The following is a 24,456-nucleotide window of genomic DNA, read 5'->3' as shown; positions in this document are numbered from 1 at the left end:
AAATAATATCATTTGTGTATGGGGTGCCATAGGATGGGCTTGTATAGGACAGGAGTTAGTAGTTGTAGGAGCTCACAGTCCACTCTGAAAATTTTGCATTTTGTTAAGAGATAAGCCGCAGGTCTTTAACAATAGCCCTGACAAATGCAGCCAATTGAGACATGAGTTTGGAATCTAAATGGCTGCCTGAGGCCTTCTGGGGATTCCCTGGTAGCTGTGATCATTTTGACAGGTAGGACCCACATGAAAGGGGGCTGGATTTGGCAGAGAAGAGAGGCAAGTTAACCATCCCTCCAAAGGTCAGATCCTGTGTGTGAATGCCCTCTCTAGCCTGCAGTTACAAAACCTCAGCATGTTGCCACTCTGATTGTATCTAAGAAAGATGTGGCAGGTATAGCTTTAGATCCTGGGCAGTCTGACTAGTTGAGACTTCTGGAAGGAATGCATTAGTAGACAATGGATGTCATCCATTCCCTTCTCTTTCCTGTTCTGTGTTGCCAGTCACCAACATGAAAGATCAATTTGGAGGCCAGTTGAACAAGTTTAGCAATTTGCCTTGGAAGTGCACTTAACCAAAGATGTGGGAAGGGCACTGCATGCAGGCCATAAGCTAGGATCTTCTGTGCTGGCCTTGGCCTCTGGACCGCAGAAAACAAAAGTCTGACTGAGACCAGTTTGCTGGGCAGTGGAAGAAAGTTGTTGGGACGGAAAAACACAACACAAATATCCCTGTCTGGAACACTGATGAGCCCTGGTGAACATGGAAGCACTTTGATTATCACATGAAAGGCCTGCTCCTACATGCCTATGAGGGAGAGGTGACAGCAGGGTTGTCTCACATTGGATCTTCCCCACATGGCACGGAGGTGATTAAGATCATGATCTGCATGCTGCACTCTGCATACTAATAGGCTTGTGAACAGAATTTGCAGGTCAGATTGGCAAACTTGTGCTTTATGAGGATGGCAGGAAGGGGCATGAGGCCAATGTATTCATACCGTCTGGCATGAAGCAAATGCTTTACTGTGTGTAGCATGACTAGAAAACTCTTGTACTCAGCACCTTGTCTTTCACCAAAAGAGTTTGTACTTTGTCTGGCCTACTGCATATAGGCCTGAAAGATGAGCTTGCTAAGGCAAAAGTAATTTCTGGGGAGTTGGCACAAGCCTTTTCGAATGAAGGCTTCCTTTTTAAAGAAGTAGAAAAAACTGAGCCTTCCTAAAAGTGGAGAATTTATAGCTGTTAGCAAGTACAGAAGAAATCAAATGTTGACACTGGCCAGCTGCTATATCTAGGCTGAGAATTAGTAAATTTTAATACATACAGAAACAGTAAATCATCTGGGGAGCCCTCTGACAGCTCAGAGCTGTAAAGCTACTTTTAATAAGGAAATATAGATACACAGCTCCAGGGTGGTGAAGCAGACTGCTCTTTCTGCCTGAGTGCTGAAAAGTGGGTTGGGATTTGTCTGGGGGCTTTTGTTTGTTTGTTTGTTTCTTTTTGCTTTGGTGGTGTGGGGTTTTTTTTTTTGGGGGGTGGTCATTTGGGGGAGCTGGTTTGCCCAATCTGACAAATTCGATAGGTGACCTGATTGAAAACATAGTTTTGGTGACCTGTATAGAAACTCGCAGTGCTTGTGACACTATTATTCATCTGAAGTGGAGGGGTTTACATCCAGTGTCCAAACTAGGGGGAGGTTTTCATTCCAGGGGTTACTGTAGTGGATATATTTCCAGCCTCAGTCTGATCTGGTACAGATTTACAGATAAAATATTAGTAATAAACACAATAATGAAATAATGTGGGGTTGGACCTCCTTATTTTTTTTAATTTCCTTGTTAGAAAGCAGCTTTTGCTTTGTTAGACCTCTTCTGAATAACAAGTTAGTTGCTTCAGTCCTTATGCTCATGTTCAGTACAGTAAGCTGTTGAATATGTTACCATTATGCTTAAAGCAAATCAGTCTTGACTTTTATTTTGTGTGACAGCATTTTATATGTATAATTTTTCTCCTAGTATATTTTTGGCAAAAGGAGAAGAAGAAATATCAAACAGCTGTGTTAGACTGCTTTCTGTTCCATGTTTTAGTAGAGTTATGCTAAGGATTGGCAAGTATTACTTGTCAACATTTGTAATAGGAGAGCAGCACAGAGCCCATGCTACATCCAGCGGTTCTTGACAAGATTGCATCAGAACACTAGATGGATAGCATTTCAGCTGCAGCACTTCTAGAGATAAACCTGTCCATGTGACTAGGAGAAATAACTGCTGCATGTGATAAACATTGTTGTCTTTGTCTTAAGTACGTGCAGCTGCCATCACTTGATTTGCTGCTTGGGTAGATGTTGCCAGACATAGGGGAGGGTACTTTTTTTCCTTTGGGTTAACTGTTTTTTGCAATAATGAGGCAGTAATTTCGAACACTAATTATTTTTTCCTCCCCCTATTATCCATGTCAGTCTGGTGGTTTCTGGTCAAACAGAAACTTCCAGTCACTTTAAACTTTGAGTGGAGGAAAACACAATTAATTTATAATTAAAAGATCAATCCCAGATACTTTGGTATCCCAACTGTGACTATAGGACAGCTAAGTCTTGCTCTGACACCCACATCTGTGTGTTAAGTGATAACAAACACATCTTCCAAAATGTCACTTCTCTGGGATGTACTTACAAGTGACCTGTAGTCCAAGGGTGGGAGCTTATGCTGAGGAATGTGGTGAGGTTTTTTTGGTTGACTATTTTTTGTTTTGTTTGGGATTCTTTTTTTGGTGGGCAAAATAAGTAGTATAAAATTGCAGTGTGGCAGTGTTGCAGGGCCTGAGTAGTGACTCTGAAGCGTGTTAGATGTTTCATTTCATAATCTTAAAGGAGATCTCTGCCTTCTCTAGTACAGTGTTAATTTGCTCCATGGCATTTCTGTAGGTGTTTGATCTGGAAATGCTTGTATATCCTGTATTTTGCTGTGTCTGGTGGGATATGCTGTCAGCAGGAGACAGAACCATGCAGGTTCAGTCTCATCGCTGGCAACGTACTGGTTCTTTGTTGAAAAGATTGGAGCTGTTGGAATAGCAGTCTGCTGTCAGTCTTACTGGTGCTGGTCTTAAAGATGTAAAGTAACTGGTGGGACAGAAAGATTCTAGGTTGAAAATCCCTCTTAAAGAGAGTAGACTCCTTTAGGTTTGCCCTGCTTTGAGTGAGGGTTTGAGCAGGGTGATCTCCTGGTGTTCTTTCTCACCTGAATTATTTTATGATTCTGTGGGCATGCTTAGCCCTGCCTCTGCTTTCCCTCCTTCAGACTCTTTTGCCTGTCCTACATTACACCTCTGTGCTCTGCAGTAATTCTCACGTGAGGATTCTTTTCTTTGCCCTGGTCCCCTTTTCAACTTCTAGAAAACAAGATTAACTCAACCACTTCAATAACAGGGAGGAATGATTCCTGTTACTTTAATCAGCTGATTTAAAAGCCTATATAACCAATGGGACTTACACAGCATACAATGATTTTGCAGGGGTTAGGGGAGAATGGTAATATAATGGGGTGAAATTTTCTAACCTTCAGGTTTTTCTGGTCTCCTAATGGAGGAAGGAAACTTGTTCTTCTGACAGGTAATTTCTATTTGCTGCCTTTTGTCCTAGTTCACAAAATATATGTAAATATAATGTTCCTTTGAGAGAAAGATCGGCACAGATAAGCTCAAGAAACTAAGTTTAAACAAGAAGCTTGTTTAGTGTCTTGTTCATTTTTAACTGAGAACTGAAATTACAAAGCTTCTTATTAAGGCAGTGAGAAGAATAGCCTTTGAGTATTTCTTTGGTTGTAGCTGATAAACCTAAAAAGCAGTGGAGGTGAAGTAAGTGCAAGTAAAAGCGTGCCGTTTTGCTGAATATTAGCAAACTTCTCTGATAAGAATTGCACTGGATTGAACGCGCTGACTATTTGGATCTTTCTAATTTGTCCGTCCTCCAATTATTCCATACCTTGTGCCAGTCAGAACTCTTGACCTAGTCTGCCTTTGTGAGGTTTCTGGTATGAACAGGAGTACACTTCTATTTCAGCACCATTTACTAACTGATTTGTGGCAATTGTGTATTTTTCCTCTGAACTCATACTGCGCTTTGAAAATGGCATAGGATGCAGCTGTGTAAAATTGGGTTTTTTACTAGTTGAGTGTTACTGCCTTCTAGTTTGCACATCTGACTGGAGATTCTAGTAACATCCTAATTTCCTGTCTTTCAGGTGCTGATAGCTGATGACTACTCAGATCCTTTTGATGCCAAGAGTGAGCTGAACAGAATGGGAAAAGGGGAGAACACTGGTTATATGGAACCATATGAAGCCCAGAGAATAATGACTGGTAAGAAAAGACAGTTACACATGTGAGCTTTAATTGCGTGGCAGTTCACATGGATATTACAGCTGTTATGAAACAGAACTGTCCTTTGGCATGCAAAACCATGTCTCTGAAGATGCTTGGGTAGTCAACAGCAAATGCCATTGAGGCTTTTCATGTACCTGCACATGCCTTGGTATCTAAAAATACTGCTCTGGACCTCACTGTTGAATATAGGTGGTTTGTACTGTCACGTGGGAAGATGAAAATGTGAACAGTGGGAGTTGGAGTGTGTATTGCTCAGCCTGGCAATTTCAAGGCTGTCATCTGTGTATGTAGTAGGTATGGCCAAAACTTGACATTGTGTTAGTTCACTTAAAAACAGTTGATCAATTTTCTTATGGCCTTTTTTCCCTCAATCAGATTCAGACTTCTTGGTGTTTCCTCTGCTGGAGGAGGGCTGCGAAGCTACATCTTTGTGTAGCTTCCTTCCTTCTTTCCTTGCTTCTCCGATGTTTTTTGTATCAGTGGTCAAAATGAGACACTTTAGGATGCCTGTGAGCCTTTAACTGCTATGCTTGGTAGTGTCCTTCCTTTTCTGTCATGTAGGGAGGTGGTTAATGGTGATATTGTGGTAGGAGTTTGGAGTATTTGAATCTTTCATCCTGGCATTATGCGACTGTATTGTCCTTGTATTTTCCTCATATTATCTGCATCCATTTCCTACTTGTCAGCTGTGCAGTCTGTAAACTTTTCTGGGGTATGAGGCCATATGTTTTTAATTTATGATGATTTGACTTAGTAAACACACATCTTTGTGTAGATCAATTGTACATGTCTCAGTTTTGTACAGGAGGTCTTCTTTTTCTCACTATGAGGTAAAAGTCACTCTTGTACCCAGTTAAGTTGATTGTATGCTTTCCTTTTCTATTGGCAGCTCCTGTTTTGGGCCCTCAGGAAAGATTAATCAGTGGGGGAAGATGAGGCTGTTGGATGCAAAGATCCTTTTTTCATGCAAGTGTTCCTATTTTTCTTTTCTTAAATAGCATTTCTGAAGAGAGACACAGGAAATTACATGTAGACTATATTGTTTGGAAGTTTTCAGTGTCTTACAGAGGGGCTGGGAGCTTTTATTACTTATTAGTGTAAATCTATTCATTCTAGTTGAGTAATTCTCAGAAAAACAAATTAGTCCCAATAAGTTCTTGCTTTTTATACAGCAGTGATGAACATTTGTAATTTTAGTTATGAAGTTTACATTGCTTTGATTTCTTTCTTCCTGTGTTTAGGACAGGGCATTATTCTATCTCATCTTCCAGATTAACCACAATAAATTGAATGGTTTAGTGGACAATACTGGGTGGCTTAGTTAAAATAAGGGAAAGTAGATTTGTGTACCCTTGCAATTCCAAGACACCCTTTTGCCAAACTGATGTTTGGTACAGCTGATAAGGTTTTATATCTGCTCTGAATGTTACTATAAAGCAAACATGAGGAGTTTTCAAAGTTGCTAAAGGCACTTTCAAAACTGGGGTTTAACTGAGTATGATACAGCAGGTGTTCTGAATGTGCATTTGATTGAGCCAGTAGAATATGCTTGATATCTCCCTGAAGGTGTTTAGTGTTTTGAGATCTGGGTGTTTGTTTTCCAGTCATCTTGTCCTAATGCTGGTAGAAATAGAGAAAGTCTTCCCAATAACCTCAGTGAGGTCAGGTTGTATTTCACTATATTAAAACATGTGGGTTTGTATTTGGTTTTTGTTTTTTTATTGTATGGATATTGCCTTTGTGTTTTGCTTGGAAAATGAAAATCCAAAGGCACCTTTTTGCAGAGTTTTTAAAGATTCAGTTTATATTTCCCAGGTGAGTTCTATTATGTATCTACTACTTTTAAAGAAGACCTTTTGGCTGCAGTTTGGTTGGCCTCAGAATTCTTACTGCTTTTTGTTATGTTTGTTTATTAGCTGTGCTGTCTGGTGAACAAAAGAAAGTTATATGGCTATCCACTTAGATTAACTAATCTGGTGAAGTCCTTCTGACTGTATTTAACATGGGTTAATCCCAGAGAGGGGAAATCTGCATACCTCAGCAGAATGCACTTTAGAAGAGAGAGAACACAAAACAGCTTTTTGTCGGTTATTCCTTGTTTACAGATGTACCCTAACTCTTGATCAACTCTGGAAACGAGGTGTAAGGGCTAGTTTGAAATAGGAGCCTAAAATTGTTGTGTGGGCTGTATGCTCCTTGATTTAGTAAAGGATTAGGCAAAAACAGAATCACAGAATCACACAGGTTGGAAGGGACCTCAGGGATCATCTACTCCAACCTTTCTAGGAAAAGCGCAGTCTAGACAAGATGGCCCAGCACCCTGTCCAGATGACTCTTGAAGGTGTCCAACATGGCCGAGTCAACCACTTCCCTGGGGAGATTATTCCAATGGTTGACTGTCCTCACTGTGAAAAATTTCCCTCTCATGCCCAATCAGAATCTCCCCAAAAGCAATTTGTGTCCATTCCCCCTTGTCCTCTCCATGTGACTCCTTGTAAAAAGGGAGTCTCCATCTTCTTTTTAGCTGCCCCTAAGCACTGGTACATGGTGATGAGATCCCCTCTAACCCTCCTTTTCTCAAGGCTGAACAAACCCAGTTCTCCCAGCCTATCCTCGTATGGCAGCTTCCCAGTCCTTTGGTCATCTTGGTGGCCCTTCTCTGGACCCCTCCCAGCCTGTCCACATCCTTTTTGTATAGGGGGGACCAGAACTGTACACAGGACTCCAGGTGTGGCCTGACAAGCGCTGAGTAGAGTGGGATGGTGACTTCTTTATCTCTGCTGGTGATGCCCTTTTTGATGCAACCCAACATCCTGTTGGCCCTCTTGGCCGCAGCAGCACACTGTTCGCTCATGTTGAGCTTCCTGTCCACCAGGACCCCTGGGTCCCTTTCCACAGAGCTGTTCTCCAGCCAGGTGGGTCCCAGTCTGTGCTGCACTCCTGGATTATGTTTACCCAGGCGCAAGACCTTACAGTTGTCCTTGTTGAACTTCATAAGGTTCTTGCTGGCCCACTCTTCCAGCCTATCCAGATCTCCCTGCAGAGCAGCTCTCCCTTCTGGAATGTCTACTTCCCCACTCAATTTGGTGTCATCTGCAAACTTCATCAGGCTACACTTGATGCTGGTATCCAGATCACTTATAAAGATGTTGAATAACATTGGGCCCAATATTGATCTCTGGGGGACCCCCACTTGTGACAGGTTGCCACTTGGAAAGGAGCTATTTACCACCATCTTTTAGGTGCGGCCTGTCAGCCAGTTCCCCACCCACTGCACAGACCACTTGTCTAGGCTATAACACATTAATTTCTCCAGGAGGAGACTGTGGGGGACTGTATCAAAGGCCTTGGAGAAGTCCAGGTAGAAAATGTCCACTGCCTGCCCCATGCTAACCAGGCAAGTCACTTTGTCATAGAAGGCCATCAGGTTTGTCAAGCACGATCTGCCTTTAGAGAAGCCATGTTGGCTTTTCCCAATCATGTGCTTCATTTGACTTGTGATGGCCCCCAGGAGGATTCGTTCCATAACTTTCCCAAGGATTGAAGTAAGGCTGATGGGCCTGTAGTTACCCAGATCCTCCCTCAAGCCTTTCTTGTAGGTAGGGGTAACATTTGCCTTCCTTCGGTCATCTGGGACATCCCCCGTTCTCCATGACTTCTCAAAGATTATGGAGAGTGGCCTTGCAGTGACATCAGCCAACTCTCTCAACACCCTTGGGTGGATAAGATAAAAAAAAAGTCTATATGAAATAAGACCTTATTATTTCAATTTGAGAAGCTAAGCTTACTGCTGAATAGAAAAATGTGATGTCTGAAATAACTAATGCGTCCATTCAAAACTTATTCTTCCTCCCTGAAAGCTCTGTGGGGTCATAGTTGTGATGCACTTGGTTCTCAGCTGATGTTCAATTAAAAAAAAAAGTCCTTGAAGTTGATAATTTCAATAAACTATTGAATGATCTGTCTGTGGTTAGAATTGGGTTTAATCAGGCTTAAAGTTTATTCTGCTGTTAGTGGCTTCAAAAAATACTGTCTTCCCAGGTTTGAGGTTATGCTGATTGAAAGAAAGCAACCTTTATGTCAAGGTTTGGAAAAGCTTTTTGGGGAAAGGTTTGAGCTGAGGCTAAAGTAGAGCACGTTGAGAACAAATGCATGCTTATAAGAAGCTGTCATCTCCTAGCAGCCAAACACATCTGCTGGCTTGTGCTGACATTCATAAGTGTCTGTCCTGTCTTCAGGAAGTCTATGCCAGAGGTTCAGAGAAAATTCCTGGGAATCCATTCCCTGGTATACTGTGCGGTTTGAGTCTCAGCTTGGGTGGGTGTGCACTGACAGCCACAGGAAGAGTGTTGCATCTTTGCCTTATCCCCAACCTGTTTGGGGGTGGATGTCCCAGAGTAAATTCAGATGTATGAAGGAACTTCTCTGTTATCTTAATATCTGACATACTGTATCCTGGACTATGCATAGAGTGGGATCCTGGCCTGGCTGCTATCATGCATGTATGCATGATGAAAACAAGGAGAGATAGCTAAGATGATGCTGATTTCAAAGTATCCTGAGAAGTAGCTTGACCAGAGCCAAGAAAGTAACCTGCTAAGAAGACACTAGCATTGCTGATACTGCCCGGGTAACCACACCCTAGCAAGAAATAGATGAGGAAGGACTGGAGGCAAAGAGGAAAGAAGAAACAATGCAAGATAATATTACTGTGACTGGGGTTCCTCACAAAGCTGCAATCCCAGGTACTAAGCTATCTAACAATTGAAAGCACTGTTCTGTCTTGGAACAACAGTGTAAATTGCCATTGTTCCCTTGCAAGGCCTAGACTGTCTATCCAAGTATGGTGTTTCCACTGCTTTCTTATGCAAGCTTTCAAATCTTATTTTTCCCCTAGTGTCAGCCTGTAGCTGCTGCAATAGCTGCTTCAATAACATGTGGCCAATCACAGAAAGAAGACTGTGCTGCCTTACCAAGCCTGTAACCAAGCATCATTGCTTGGATCAGATGTAGGAGGTACTTCATTTTTGAGAGAGAGCTCCCCAGAGAAGCAGTGGCTGGAGATGCTGTGTTTGAACAGAACTGAATAGCTAAGACACTGTCAGGCCAGAGTGGTGTTGCCCGTAACATCCAGGTTGTTCTGTCATCCATTCTTCTAAGGGAAGGGAAGTTAGGTTCCACCTGAGTATTTACTCCCATCAGCCTGCACTGGATATCAAATACTGGAGAAGGGTATGTTTGTTATCTGTGGTAATCCCTTACCTGAGAGGAGAAAAGATGCCCTCAATTCATAGGTTTGGCTGTGCTGGGGAAAAATGTGGGTATCTTTTTTCCCTTTAAAATCCCCATAAAGTCATAAGGCCCTGTCTCAGCCATACCCTGTGAACTGGAAGGGATAGTGTCTTTCCACTTTCTCCTGACAACTGCATGTGTTGACAGGCCTTCCAGATATCTCTGCCTCTCAGAAGTAATCAAGTCAAGTCCTCACACTACATGAAATATGTGCAATTAAATGCCAAAGCAAGGCAGCGTATACGACAGCCATCTGTGTGCTGGATCATAGAGTGTATCTAAAACTCACCTTTGGAGGAGGATCCAATTTTGGATCATCTCTCAGATGGAGATATACTGTCAGCCAAGTTGTTGCACAAAGAACTGTATCCTTTTAAGATATTATCAAAAATACTGGGTACAAGAATGAGATCGTAGACTGCATCTATTGCCCTTCTTAACTTGCTGCTTGGCTTTGAAAGGGGCCTCTTACTGTCAACTCACGATTTTTTGAGCACAAGGTGCCTAGCATGATACATTCTGTAATATAAAAGTCAATTTACTTGAACAATAGTAAAATTAAGGTCAGTTCAAGTCTCAAACTAATTTGGAATCACATTATCAAAAATGGGTGGGGTGGGTCTGTGAGAGGGGAAGTAAAAAGCATTATCTGAGGGACAAGCCTACTTTGACGGATGTGTGTTGGCAGAAACACTGCTGTCTTTTCCAGATTAGGATCTGTGTTTTCTGTGCACTAGAATGGGTAGTGAATGAGAGTTGGGGTAGACTAGGCCCTTGAGTTAGGACAGTGGTTTGAAAATAGAGGGAAACATATGGTACATCAGTGCCTTGATTTCTTAGAGGCCCAGAAGTGCCTCAGGTCTGTACCCTACCTGAAAGTTTGAATGTACACCATATTTTTCCTTTGGTTTTTTAGGCATCATCTAGAACTGTGCCAGGGGCATCAACCCCTGAATGGGGTTCTGGCCTATGTATCATACATCTGCCTCAAGGATATGCTAGACAGGGAGAAACCCCTCTTATATTTCAGAATTCTGTATACTTCAATGGTTACTTTCCCTGAGAGGTAACATGCCATGTGGTATTCCTCCACAGCAAATGCTGTGTTGTGAACAGTCTTCAGAAGGCTGTAATAACACTATTAATAAAAGATGCACTGTGCCTCTCTTCTGTTTGGGGTTACTTTAGAGGCTTCTTGGGACATTAAAAAATCTCCTTCTAGACAGTTAAAGGCAGGTGTTTGAGGAAGAAGGAATACAGTTTTGTTACCGATCCTTTTCTCACAAGAGGCTAGTCACACAGTTGGCCTGGGACCTGGGCATGTTAGATCTTGTAGGTGGGATATACTGACTCACAAGATCAGGGGAAGTGCTCGATGTTCATTGAGTCAGTCCTGGATCAATCAATCACAGTTGCCAGAATCTCTTGAAGACTGGAAGTTCTAAGTTAGTTGCAAAACGGCTTCTGGCCATGAATGGAAAGCTGAATTCAAGTCTCCCAGATATAGTTAAATCTGAAAAGAACATGTCCTTTCCCACGCAAGCCTGTTCTGTGTAGGGCAGAATAAATAGATGAGCTTGTGTACATGCTCCAGGGGTGGGTGACTGGTACAGAAGAAGGCTCTGTGTGCTGGACCTGAAGAGCTGGAAGTTGTTTCTAGGAATGCTCTAGAGCATTGGATCATGGCACAGAGATACCTGTTGTCTTGCCTGTGTTGTTCAATTAGTTCATCAACCTGAATGATGACAAATCTGCACTATCAGCAAGGGTGAACATAAACTAATGGTAGTGCTTGATGAGGAAGTGCAGAGTTTCCATCCAGAGGAGCCTTGATAAATGTGAGTATTCTATTAATAGGAGCTTTTTTGATGTTAAACAAGGGGGATATTGGAGAGAATTCCAAAGGAAATTTAACAGCTTTGTTCACAGGCTCACATTAGATTCTTCCTTCCTTTCTTCTTTTTCTGTGTATTTATCATCCTGTCTCTATATACATCATCCTGGCTATGCTGTAGAACATCAGTGTGCAAGTTTAAGTAACTCACACCTAGGGATTTTGCGCTTTGCCTCCCTCCCCATGGATACAGAAAGCTAGGCCTTCTCTCTAGGTCCAGGCAGTGTTAGAAAAGCAAACGCCTTCATATACTTCACTGCTTCTTTCCAGGGACTGCACCTGAATCACAATGGGATCTCCAATGCATGACAGGTGGCCTAGCAAAAGCAGTGCACCTGCCTTAACTGGGAGCTCCCCATGGACATGCTGGGAGCAGTAGCTCTGTCTTGCTGCAAGCTACTGTAGAAATGCTGGGAGTGTTGGGAAAACAGCATTCCCATAAACGTGGACCTACTTCAAAAGGTCTTGGGTGTCAGTTTCCCTTGTAACTGGAGAGGCCATTTTTTTGTTCAGACATGTAACTTCATCTTAATAGTCACTACAGCGCAGTGGTGGTGAGTCAGTTCTTGTAAAATCCTTTACCAGGTGGCCTCTGGCATCTTGATTGTTGGCGCCGAGCTTACCACTGGAAATAATGTAAAAATAGCAATGACAATTACTTTGATAAATATTAGGCTGCAAAGATTATCACATATAGCATGGGATGTTTAGAAAGAACATTTCTGGCCTGTGAAGGTCACTGAGCCTAGCAAGCCAACCTGTGGTCTTTAAGAACTGTAGTGGCTCTGTTTTAAGATTTGCTATCGGTTTGTATTTGAACATGGCAAACAGCTGTAGACAACACAGAAGAGATAGTCTGTTTGCCCTCTAAGCTCAACAGCTGGCATAGTTTTCAAAAGACTTTTTAAGCTTCCTCTCTTATTCCCACATTTGTGTGTGTTCCAATTCTTGATTCTACTTGAGGATCTAACACTGGGATAGCCATGACTAGAAATCAGCCCAAAATGAGAATTTATCCATCATGAATCCGTCTCATATGTGGATTCCTGACTAGAACTCTTATGTTCATTGTCCTGTTGCCAGATTATGTGAATAAGACTACATGCTAGTCATTCTATCAGAACACATTTTAAGCTTTTTTTCTTAAAAAATGCAGAGGAGAAAGTACAAGATAAATCTTCAGTCTTGAAATTTGATATATGTGTGCTCTCAACTCATCATTTGCAATGTGGAGAGCCACTGGGTGAGATCTGAAGAAGTTCAGCAGCACACAGAAGTAAGCTTTGTGACTCTTACATCTTGGGATTTTTCTAAAGGGCTGCACTGGGAATCTTCGGGAGCTCTTCTTAGAGCTGACAAAGAAGGGGTTGTCTGATGTGTCCTGAGCATGCTCATCATTTGGAGCATAGTGCTAGTATTACTCTGTGTGTTTATAGAGCTTGACCCTCACCTGCTGCTAGCCTGATTGTAGTGCAGAATTCCCTGCAGCCCAGCAGAAGTGAGGACGTATGTTCTGAACAGCTGTGCTCCTTCTTTAAAATATGCTAGATATAATGTTATTTAGAAACCTCCTGGGCTTCAACATCTATTTCAAGTTGTATCTTACTTCATTAGAAATTTGGACAGAGATTTCATTCAGCTATGATTTAAAGGAAAGAAGTTATCTAGGGACAGTTATAGAGAGGACTTCTTCCTTTGCATTAGGTCTGATGTGCATGCATTGACCATGAAATTGTGCTGGATCTGCTTCAACACAGTCCTTACCTTCTTTCTGAATGAAGCAAGAGATCTCACATGTGCTATGAAACTGTACCACTGTAGATCCATAGCCAGTTGCCACAATTATCAGTAGTTCTCAGCCTGTCTTCATGGAGCACTTCACACCCCATCAGTGACTGTGATGAGATAATAAGGCCAGAATGTATAAAGTCTTATTTCTCATGTCAGGGGAGACTGTGATGTGTTGTGGTTGTTACAACTAGATGGATAAGTGGGGGTGGAAACCAGCCATGCATAATGAATAGCATTCCTCTATGTTTAAATCTGTCTCCTCCCCTAAAATAATTTGAGGCATTCTCTTTAATGTTTGATATTATGGTGGTAGTTGCTGCTTTGAATAGTGCATACCAGCTTACAAATGCGTGAAAATAAAAGCTAACTCTTCTTCTTTACTCTGTATAGCTGGGTAACTGTAAAATCGGCCTTTTCCTGAAACGGTAACAATCTCATGACCTTGGTCTAGAATAGGAGTTAGAGAGAGAGCCTGTGTCTTGCCACTCAATGCATCGGTTGCATGCACAGAATTTTGTTGCTCAGTTTCACTGTACAACATAGCATCCAGAATAGGTTTAAACCAAGTTTTAAATGTCTCCCCTTCCCCATTTCAACACCCTCTTCTTACTCTTATGACTTGATGTAGTCTGGAAATGGACAAAGTGGTGAATAATTACAAGCCTGAATATAAATTGAGGGGTTTTTCAGTTTCTTGCCACTTCTTCTCATTAAGTGGCACCCAACTTACACACCCAAAATAATGGGAACAAGATTTCCAGAACTTTGGAAAGGTAGGTGAGCATCATAATAGACTAGGTGAGAGTCTATGTGAAAGAAACTTAACATCATTAATGTAATTTACTTGCTCAGTGTCTGATGAATCTGGCCTGTGTTCTTCCACAAAGCGAAGTGAAGGAATGGATGCTTGGATGGTTGGGAAAGAGAAACCATTGAGCTCAAAATGCTGTTAAACCCTTGCCCCCAGTTTGAAGACTTTCTGCATCATGTTGATAAAGGAGCAGTAGTTTCAAGCTACGTTGATGAAGAGGGTTACTTAGACAAAACCTATCTGATTTCCTAATACAATCTACTTCTGTAACACATGGTCGTGCTTATTCCTTGGTGCCTGTATGTGGTTTGAACATAGCATTGCCTTTGGCATAGGTGGTTATACCTAAGTTTCTTAACATGCTGCTTCAATTCTGTGTCTGTTTTAGCCTGCTGGTTAGCATAGGTCTTCACTCTCCCTCTATCCCATCCCCCTCACCCGCAGACAAGTTTCAAGTCTTTGGGCTGCTTTTCTTAAAAACAGTGGTCCTTTTAATATTGGATGTGAATTGCCTGTCCCTTCAAGACAGAGTTGCTACTGGCAGCAGTGTGAGGAGCACTGAGGTTTGTGTGGTCCAAGAGGATCTGTCATTTCAGAACCCTAGCTGCTGTCTCTTGAGAAATATAAAAAAGAGAGCTGTGACACTAGAGTGAGAAGAATTCAATGAAATCTGAATTAACTGGAAATCTTGGAAATTTTTTGGCTACAAAGGTGAAAGAACTCCTCGTTTTCTCATTTCATATCTTGCTGGATTAAGCAACCTGCTGCCACTGTTCAAGGTCATTTTAGTTTCCCTCCCATGTCACTTCCACCCTTCTCCCCCCACACTGACCCCCTAGTACCAGGTATTTTGAATTGAATGGGAAGACATCTCATTGCTCTGGCCATCCAGTGAGATAGAAGAGTTGAACATCAGCTTGCTGCAAAGGATTCTTTTATGTAGAACACACCTGTGCATGAGGGCAGGTGGCAGCTAAGGGAGCTTCTCCCTGTCCTGTAAAGATCCATGTGAGTTGTGTAAACCCTTAAACTGGATTAACTAAATTAAAAATAGAACTGTTTTGCATTTTCCCTTGAAAGCAGAATTCTGTAGACTCAGTGTTCCATCTGTCCTCTTCATGTAGGGAAGAGTGAGGGACAGTGAATACAAACTGAAATGAGAGGTTCCAACTGAATATAATGAAGGAAGAAAAAATCTCACTCCGAGATCTCTCAAATGGTGGAGAAGATTGTCCAATGGCATTGTGTAGTATCCATCTTTAGAGTTTTTCAAGATTGGACTGAGGATCCTGAGTAACCTTGTGTGACCTCATACAAGGGGTCAGACAGACATCTTTAAGTAGAAGATTGAGCAAGAGGACTCCCTTACAAGATCTTATTTAAAATAACTTATCCTGCAACTAAGCTGTAGCTGTTCTGCAGAAGTGATAAATGGCTGTGAGAATCAGGATATCCCAGGCTAGCTTGTGGGAGTCCATGTTTGTTTGGTCTCAGTCCATTTCCAGCTTTGCTACCATGTCAGCATGCTCCCAGTACTGGTATTTTTAAACTTAATCACTGGAAAGACCAGGCAGGTGCTTGTGAGGCATGAAGAAGCAACCTGCTGAAATATAGCTTGTGCAGGGGCTCATCCATAAATATTTCAGTTTTCTGGAGGTAACACTGGGTGGGGGATATGCATGATGAAAGCATGCTATTGCTGTTGCAGCAGTGAGTATGATTCCTGACAGCTGTTCACCATCCCTTCTTGGGATGAAGGACCAGAGGCTGGACAGATGGGCTTGCAGGCTGGACCAGGCCTGTATGTGCATGCCTGGACTCTGTTGGCAGGAATTCTGGGTGCTTTCCAGCTGGAAGTGAGATGGAAATGTAGGTGACTGATACCATGCACTGTAAGTTCTTGCTGTTGGCTCTGACTGGGAGGAGTGTTTCTTTACTGGGTGGGGGACATCCATGGTACATCTTACCAGTTAACTGATTTATCAGTTCAGCCCTCAATCTTCCCAGACTGGTCCCAGTTCTATTGCTCTTCTGCAATATTGCTCAAAAGCAGAATGGGGAGAATTTGCTACATGAAGAGTCAGCAGTCTGGGAGAGACATGGAGCGTTGCTGATGAGCTTTACACAGATTTGTTAATTGGAGCTAGGACAGTGGTGCCAAAAGAAAAACTGAGACTGGCAGCACTTGAGACAAAAAGCGAGACAAAAGTCCCTGGCTGCGCTCATATGCCTTTTCAAAGTTATGCTTTGTTTTCCTCTTCTCTTTCCTCTTGTCTTTTGCAAAGAGGCTTTTAGCCAAAGGAAGTGTTTGAAGTCCATGTGAAAAGTTTTAAGAGCAGCATTTTATTAACCAAGTTAGCATCACAATTACAACCCTGGGAATAAATATTTCTACCTTAATCTGAATTTATTATTTTTAAAGAAAATTAGTGGATATTGCATGTGCTATGAATTCAGAAGGAACTTCTATGGTTTTCCCAGCTAGTTGTACTCGGGACAAAGGTCCTGCTGGGTGTCTTGGTTTATTTTGTTGGTTTGTTGGTTTGTTTGTTTGTTTTTTTAAATTGGTGAGGATTTTTTTTTCTCGGAAGTACTTTCTCAGTCATCTCTTCATATTACATTAGCTATTTCTCTGGTCACTTTGTTTTTTTCTCTGTACTGTACAGAAAAGTTAAGTAAGCTCAAACAATATGGTACAGGAAGTATTAGCTAAGTATGTGATGAAGTAAACATAATACTTCTTGGAAGGAACAAGATACCCTTTCAGCTGTGATATTTTGTCATCTTTGTTGTGCTTAGTTTGCCAATAAATGGATAGAATCTTTACCTGCTGTCTTTGCATCTAAACTCTGATAATGTCCAGTGGGAAAAAGTGAGTGAAGCCTTGAGTAAATGGAGTCTGTTTCTGACATCAGCTGTAATGTGGTAGCTACAGTTTCTCCTGCATCTTTTTTGGTTTTGTAAACCAAACTAAAGGAAATGTTCTCATTCTGAAAAGTAAATGAGGGAAGACAATTCAGCCAGTTCTGTGTCTGCTCGCCACAGAGACTGAACATCTTGCCATATCAGTTTACCAACATTTTAATGTGGCTTCACAGCAGTGTTGTATAATGAGTTTAAAACTTCAGTTGGAGGTGGTCAGAGACACAACTTCTTTTGTACAATGTGCCTTCTGTGTAGGCTGGCAACAACATACAGCTTTTATCTTTCTCTGGTTTCTGACTCTGAAGAACTCTGCTTGAAAGAGCTCTTTTGAAGGAGCTCAAATACCTGTGCAAATTCACCTGTCCGTTACCATTCTGGTTGCTAAAATTATTAAAGGCCATTTTCTGTGGGAGCAGCCTGGAAGCCTCATCTTGTTTTGGTGCATGTTGGAGTGCTGATAAGTGCATTTCTTTCTGTCATGCCTACCCAAGCAAAGATCTAGGCAGCTTGCAGTGTGTTTCTGCTTGCTGCTGAGCTGTGTTGTGCTACTGTGACTGAATTCCTTGAGCAACGTCAATATGTGCAAAAGGAAGATGGAAATACTCAGTGTTCGTCTGAGCTTGCTCTTGGTTCTGTCTTGTTCAGTTTCATGTGTTGGTAGCTTGGAGTGGGAGAGTTCACATACAGCTTGGTTTTATGAAGCAGGATGTAGATATGCAAAACCGATGCTGTTGAAGGTCACACTAGCAATTAAGAACAAACCAGGCATGCTGGGGGGAAATGAGACTTGCCTGGAGGAACTCTGGGCTTGCTTCAAGTTCTGCATTCATTTTCTGTGGAGTGGGTAATTCAAAAAACTATGTGAAGAAGCAGTGGGTTTTGTGGCTCTTGTCTGTTGTAGCTCTCATATGGTCTGTCAAACAGTTGCACTTGGCTGGGATGAGCTGCAAGGCAGAAAAGTGTGATGGCATAGCTGAGCCCTCTTGAGCCTTTCCTAAGCAAGTCCTGCAGCAGCTGTTATGGCTGTAATGCACCCTGAGGTGGGCTAGAAAGTGTCTGTGCTGCTGTCTCACTTGAAATCAAAAGGGGAAGAGGGAGACAAAAAAATGTGGTGTCTTTCAGATATACCATTGCTTTTGTATGTTAAGCTGAGTAGCACTTATTATTGCCCTTTCCTTCGGTTGTAAAATGCACTTGCACTGACAAAACTTGGGGTCATGGTAGAATGTAAAGCATATTAACAGATAGCCTCTCCTAATTGCTTTTTCTAAGGATCTTTTCAGATCATTCTTTAAAGACAAATAAAGAACAAACCACCCGGAAAAAAAGATCCAGCTGTCCACAATTGTCTCTTTGGGTACAGCTTCGTGCATTGAAAATGTTTACATGCACATTGGTTAGTGGTTTAGAGATGTATATTGGAAAATAAGACTGTAACTGGAAAAATTAACAGAAAGTGTTGAGTCAGTTGTATGCCTCAAGATTATGACTGGAATGAATTTTTATAACATGACATTTTCTGACAGCCTAAGTGGAAAATACCAGATGTTGCTCTTCACGATTTGTGATGCTTCTGTTGCAAGAAGGGAAGAGGGGGACTGATTTATGGTGTTCACATGACTGTGGCTTGCTTTCCTTAACGGTAGGGTCTGTTCTTAATGATGCTCTGCTTGAATGCTAACCAGTTTTATTTGCTGTGGTCAGATATCTGTGTAACCACAAATGCTCTTGCCTGATGATGTGATAGACTGTATGCTTCAGCACATTTTATCAATAGCTGCATGCATTCAAACACCGCTTCACATTTTGTACTGTTATATAAAATTGTTGTCCAAGGGTAAAAAAACAACTAACAAATTACTCTGAAGATGGGCTTTCAACTGAGAATTGGCATCTGGTCAGGGTTTGCCTGAGTAGTATAATAACTACAAACAGGCAAACAAGTGCAAGGTACTGAATACTAGCATCTGGACAGCTCAGTGTAGAGTATTAGTTGTTCCTCCCATCATTTGCTGAGCTGATTTGATGAGTAAAGGGATCATGGGCCAAAGGGGATGAATTTAAACATTTTCCCAGTGATTTCAATGGTCATATCTCTGTCACTTTTCCTGTGCTAGCAAGTCAGCAGTCTTTTACTGCATGCAAGGCCTTGGATTGTGAAAAGCAAAAATCTATGGCTGGATGTGGTGACAACTGAGCAGCTTGCTTGGTCTACTCCCATGGAGGTAGAATTCCAAATTAAACCATTTTGTCTCCAGAGCTGAACAACAAATGTAGACCGTCCTTGTCTACATTTATGATCCTTGCTGTATGCATGTGCAGGACCGTGCTGGACTTCTGAGTTTACTGAATCTCCCATCCTAACATTTGGAGTAATATCTGAAGGCTTTTACATCCAACAGATCTTCATTCATCTTCCATTCGTCTTCATTAGGTGTTTAGGTACTGATCAGAGTTCCTAGATTGTGCCTGTAGCTCAATGTGAGTGACAGACCAGAAAGATTCAACTAGGATAACACTTTCCTTGGGAAAGCAAGTCAAAGTGGACAAAATTGCAAATAATCACTGTGGTTGATCACTGTTCCTTGCAGCTTGCCTTGCAAAATTGCAAATCATCACTGTGGCAAATAATCACTGTGGCTGTTCCTTGCAGTGAACAGGAAAAAACCAGATGGGTTAGTATGCAGATAGTGCGTGGCTTTTAAGTCCTGCCAAAGGAGGAAACAAAGTACTGATAGTGCTTGCTCATGCTGGGGTCATGGTCAGAGGGAAAGATCTCATGTAGATGCATTAGATATCACTTCCAAAGCTTTGATTTCTCTTTGTTTTCATGGCGTTTTTCTGAAAAAATGACTAACAAAGATAAAGTATGACTAATGGCTATTAGTCATCAGGGAAGTTTCAGGCTATGTTTTGAGCTATCAGTTTTGTTTTGGTTTTTTAATCATAGTGACACAATCATTCAAAGACTAAATGTTTCTTTAGAATGTGCAATTCACCTTTCTGTGCTGCTTTTCACCATGTGGACACCACGTTTATGGAAGAAATATACTCTAGGAGTTTTTAAGCAGCAGGCTTTTAAATTCCCCATATAGTACAAGGCAGGTGGCTAAAAGAAGATAAGAGCACATCTCATCTGACTGAGAGGACATCTCATCTGTTTTTTTTAAATCAGATGTGGCAGCTCTTCTGGCTACATGAGTTTACTGCCTCAGTCTGCCATATATATTGTTCCTATAGGCAGCTTCTTCCCCACTATGTATCACAGGGCAATTAAGTCTGGAGAAAGGCCTCTATCCACTTCTTCTTCTCTGCACTTTCCCCCATCCCACGTAAGGCCATCATCAAAGTTAGTTACATGCAGAGAAGGTAACTCCTCTCTGGGTAATTCTCATTGAACTTAAACCTCCAGCTATCAGGGAAATAGTTGCATATTTTGTCCTTGTTTTAATAAGCTTACTTTTGCTCATATCTAGATATCCCTTGCAATATCATATTGAACGTGTATACTCACTAAAAATCTTTTTGATCAGTGATTATCTCATTCAGTGCTTTTGAGTAAGCTTTCAGTAAGCAGAGACTCTTACAGGCAGACAAGATTCGAGAAAATGTCTTCCTTCTGTGTAAGTGTTGAATGGCATTTACATTATGAATGGGTTCTTCTTTGACTCCTTTCCTCTCGTGATCAAGGTGATTCCTGTGAAGGGGTGAGATTGAGTGCTTGAAGAGAGCTGGTAAGGGCATTGTTAGCAAGACTGATCTAACTGCAGGAAATAATAGCCATAGTATATTTATCATAGTATACAGCTGCAAGCTTCTCTGTCCTGACACTGGAGAGTGTTAGCTTGTCTAAAATAGCCACCACATTGGTATTAGAATGTCTTTCAAGGAGACTTGATTCTGCTTGTGCCTAGCTAAGAACAAATACTCTGGGACACTGTAGTTTGTGTCAGGGGGTGGTGAGAACCATTGTGCTAACAGGTGTACATGAAATTACCTGTGCTGCACTCTGTTTCCAGAAGGGCTTCCATTCCCACTTACTACAAGAAATGAATCCCCTTACACAGTTTAGAAGCTGCGGAGCATGGAACAAAAGTCATGGATTTTGATTGAGCCAAAGTCTCTGTTTTGCATTGTTGCCACTTGAATTGCTCCATTTAGCCCATGGAACAATGATCCTCGAATCCCAAAGGTCACTGGTCCTGATCAGAACAGTTAAGAAGAAAAGAAATAAACCATGCATGTAGTATTATGATTGTCCACCTGTACCCTTCTGGGTCCTTGAAGTACCCTCTCCTGAGGTAGTCTATGCCAAGGATGCACAGAGCCTCGGGGCCAGTCACAGTGGGGTGCTTTTGCCACTCATTCCCAGTGAGGCTCACTTTGGCCTCCAATACAGTTAGCTCTTGGGATCCCCTTGTCACTCCAGCAATGCTGATGGGTTCTGCCCCTATATAGTTTGATGGCATTAAGGTGCACTGTGCGCCGGTGTCCGCTGAAACTTTATACTCCTGTGGGTCGGATGTGCCAGGCCATCAGATCCACACAGTCCAGTAAGCCCGGTTATCCCTTTCCTCCACGTGGCTGGAGGCAGGGCCCCTCTAGTCCTGATCGTAGTATTCGTCACTCACTTCTTGTAAATGCAAATCACAAGTGCCTCTATTAGGATCAGAAATAAAATCAGTGCTTCTACTCCTCTGTCTGGGGAACTGCTCACTGGAAACTGGAGCAGCAGCTTTCCTGGAAGAGCCTCCCTGAGTGATTGTTTTTCCTTGCAGCTCACATACCCGTGGCTCTAGGGTCGAGGTGAGTTTTCCATCCCACTTCCTCATGTCCTCTCCATGGTCATACTGGCATGGGCTGATTCTCTGACTCACCTGCAGTGCCTGTCACAGGGGTTGGAGTGGCTGTGGCGCCTGTTGCCGAAGTTGGACTGACCTCAGTGCCTGTTGCTTTCTTTTTCTTTGTCTTTTTAGATCCAGAGACCTTCTCTTCCCCTTGGGAGTGCTGAATTCTGTTGAACAGGGCTCGGTATGCATGGGCCAGGCCCCAGCACATTGCAGTGATCTGTGTCTCTCTGGAGTTGCTAGGGTGACAACAAACTTTATCCAAATACTCTACTAGTGTTCAGGATTTTGCACTTGTTCAGGGGTTAAGTTCCAGAACACTGGGGGTGCCCACTGTGCTAGGCATTTGCCCGTACGATCCCACATGCCCTTCCACTCATAACTATTGAGCCGTGGGGCAGATCTCTGGATGATATTCTTAAATTTATTATTAACCTTAGACAAAACTGAAACAATCTGCCAGAGGAATACCAACAGATATATCTTAACTACCCAAGGATGTTCAAGACACTGAAAAGTTGTTGTAATGCGGGAGGAGGCATTTTATAAGATGGTAGCTAAGGTGCCATTCTGTATTTCCTCCATAAAAAACCTCTCAGAGGAGGAGTTACAATTGCTAATTGTCACCATGAGGTGGTACCTGAAGTACAGTAATGGCTTCAATATAAACCTCAAATACCAAATAAAACTCAAGGCCAGTGTTTTAACAAAAACTCTCCCAGGCAAAACATGGCTAGTCACTGCAGAGCACAGCAGACCACAAAACCAACACCAGTCTTTTAACAGGCACAGCAAAAACAAGAGCATGGTGCAGATTGGATAAACTAATATTGAGAACAGAGTCGATGCTGTGACCAGCAACTGTTATTATCTCAAACCCTTCATGCCCCACATTGGGTGCCAAAATGGACTGTCATGGTTTCGCCCCAGTCAGCAATTAAGCACCACACAGCTGCTCACTCACTCCCCCCACCCCTGTGGGATGGGGGAGAGAATCAAAGAGCAAAAGCAAGAAAACTCATGGGTTGAGATAAGACAGTTTAATAATTAAAATAATTTAGTAATAATAATAATGGTAATGATAATAATAATGGTTGTAATCATAATAGTAATACTAATAATACTAATACTATTAATAATAATAATATAAAAAGGAAAAATAATGAGAGAGAGAAATGAAGCCTGGAACAAAGACAAAAAAAACCCACAAGTGATGCAGCTGCTCACCACCCACCGACCGATGTTGTCGGTCCTCAAGCCATGATCACTTCTTCCTCCAGCCATCTCCCCCCAGTTAACGTACTGGGCATGATGTCATATGATACGGAATATCCCTTTGGCCAGTTTGGATCAGCTCTCTTGTCTGTGCCCCCTCCCCTCCCGGCTTCTTGTGCCCCTGACAGAGCACGGGAAGCTGGAAAAGCCCTTCGCTAGTATAAGCACTACCCAGCAAAGGCCAAAACATCAGTGTTCCATACGAAGTCCAAAGCACAGCGCTGTGCCAGCTGCAGTGCAGAAAATTAACTCTATCCCAGCTAGAACTGTGACAATGATGCAACTGGCTGTAGCAACATCTGGAGTTTGCTATTGTACAGAAATCCGTGGAGGTTTTTTGGATTCTTTTTCACCTCCTCTAAATAAAAATGGCATCCCTACTTCTGTTCTATGTCTTTCTGAAAAATGTGTGAGGATTAATTAGCTGAGAGCATCAAAGCACCTTTGAAGAGCTAAAGTCTGCAGAAATTATAAATTTTAAAATGGCAGTTATAATGTTTAATCACTGCTTATTTAACAGAAAATTAAGTGTTGAGGAGGAAGGCTTAGTAGAATAAACTTCTGCCTTCAGGGAACTGAGGAAATTTAAATTTTTATGTTTTTCTTTGCCTCTGACATAAAAGATAGATGTCTCCAAGGACAGTTTTCATGTCCTTTGGAAGCAGTACTGCTGGTCTTCCAATCCACCAAGATTTAGTTTTTCTTCCCACGTGGTTTGTGTTTTTAAATAAGCCTCCCTAAACTCCACCAACACCCACCCCTCCTTTTCTCTGCCCCTCCCCACCCCTATTTTTCTAAATGTGTGTTTCCTGTCTTCTTGGGCAGGGTATGCTTGCTTGTTTGTTTTATTTCAGTACATACTTTCTGGGGAAGGTATTAATGTTTTTTGTTGCTGGTTTATTGATACTAATTATAAAGGGACTTCTCTCCTGTCCTTGCTCTAACTAGCCTAATAGTCCTTCTTTATCAGGATTATTGGAATGTAAATTTGCTTTGAATGCTTATTCCTTATAAGATGCTTATGCTTATAGGGTAATAAGCTATACTTGGACTTCAGTAAGGTTTCCATCATGATGCAGGTTGTTTTAAGACATTGCTTTTCAAATAAAGAGGTTAGGCCAAGCTCTCAGACCAAGTCAAGGAAACAAATGTCAGTTGTTCATTCCTGGAAAGTGACTCACTTCTGTGTCACTTTGCTTCTGTTCAGAAGGAAAAATGAAGGAAAATCTTCTCATACCCAG

The 24,456-nt window shown here is 42.0% G+C and overlaps 1 protein-coding gene across 1 annotated transcript in view; it reads left to right on the top strand.

The window, feature by feature from the left end:
• The window catches only part of SHB (SH2 domain containing adaptor protein B), an 80,787-nt gene that overhangs the window by 19,666 nt on the left and 36,665 nt on the right, over positions 1-24,456 (top strand). Inside the window, exon 2 of the mRNA XM_064438166.1 lies at positions 4,239-4,356. Coding sequence (XP_064294236.1) covers positions 4,239-4,356 — 118 coding nt within the window. The remainder of the gene's footprint in view (positions 1-4,238; positions 4,357-24,456) is intronic.

This window comes from Phalacrocorax carbo, chromosome Z (genome assembly GCF_963921805.1).
Source record: "Phalacrocorax carbo chromosome Z, bPhaCar2.1, whole genome shotgun sequence".
NCBI lineage: Eukaryota > Metazoa > Chordata > Aves > Suliformes > Phalacrocoracidae > Phalacrocorax > Phalacrocorax carbo.
Note: the sequence above shows the minus strand (reverse complement) of the source record. Positions and strands in the feature narration are given on the sequence as shown.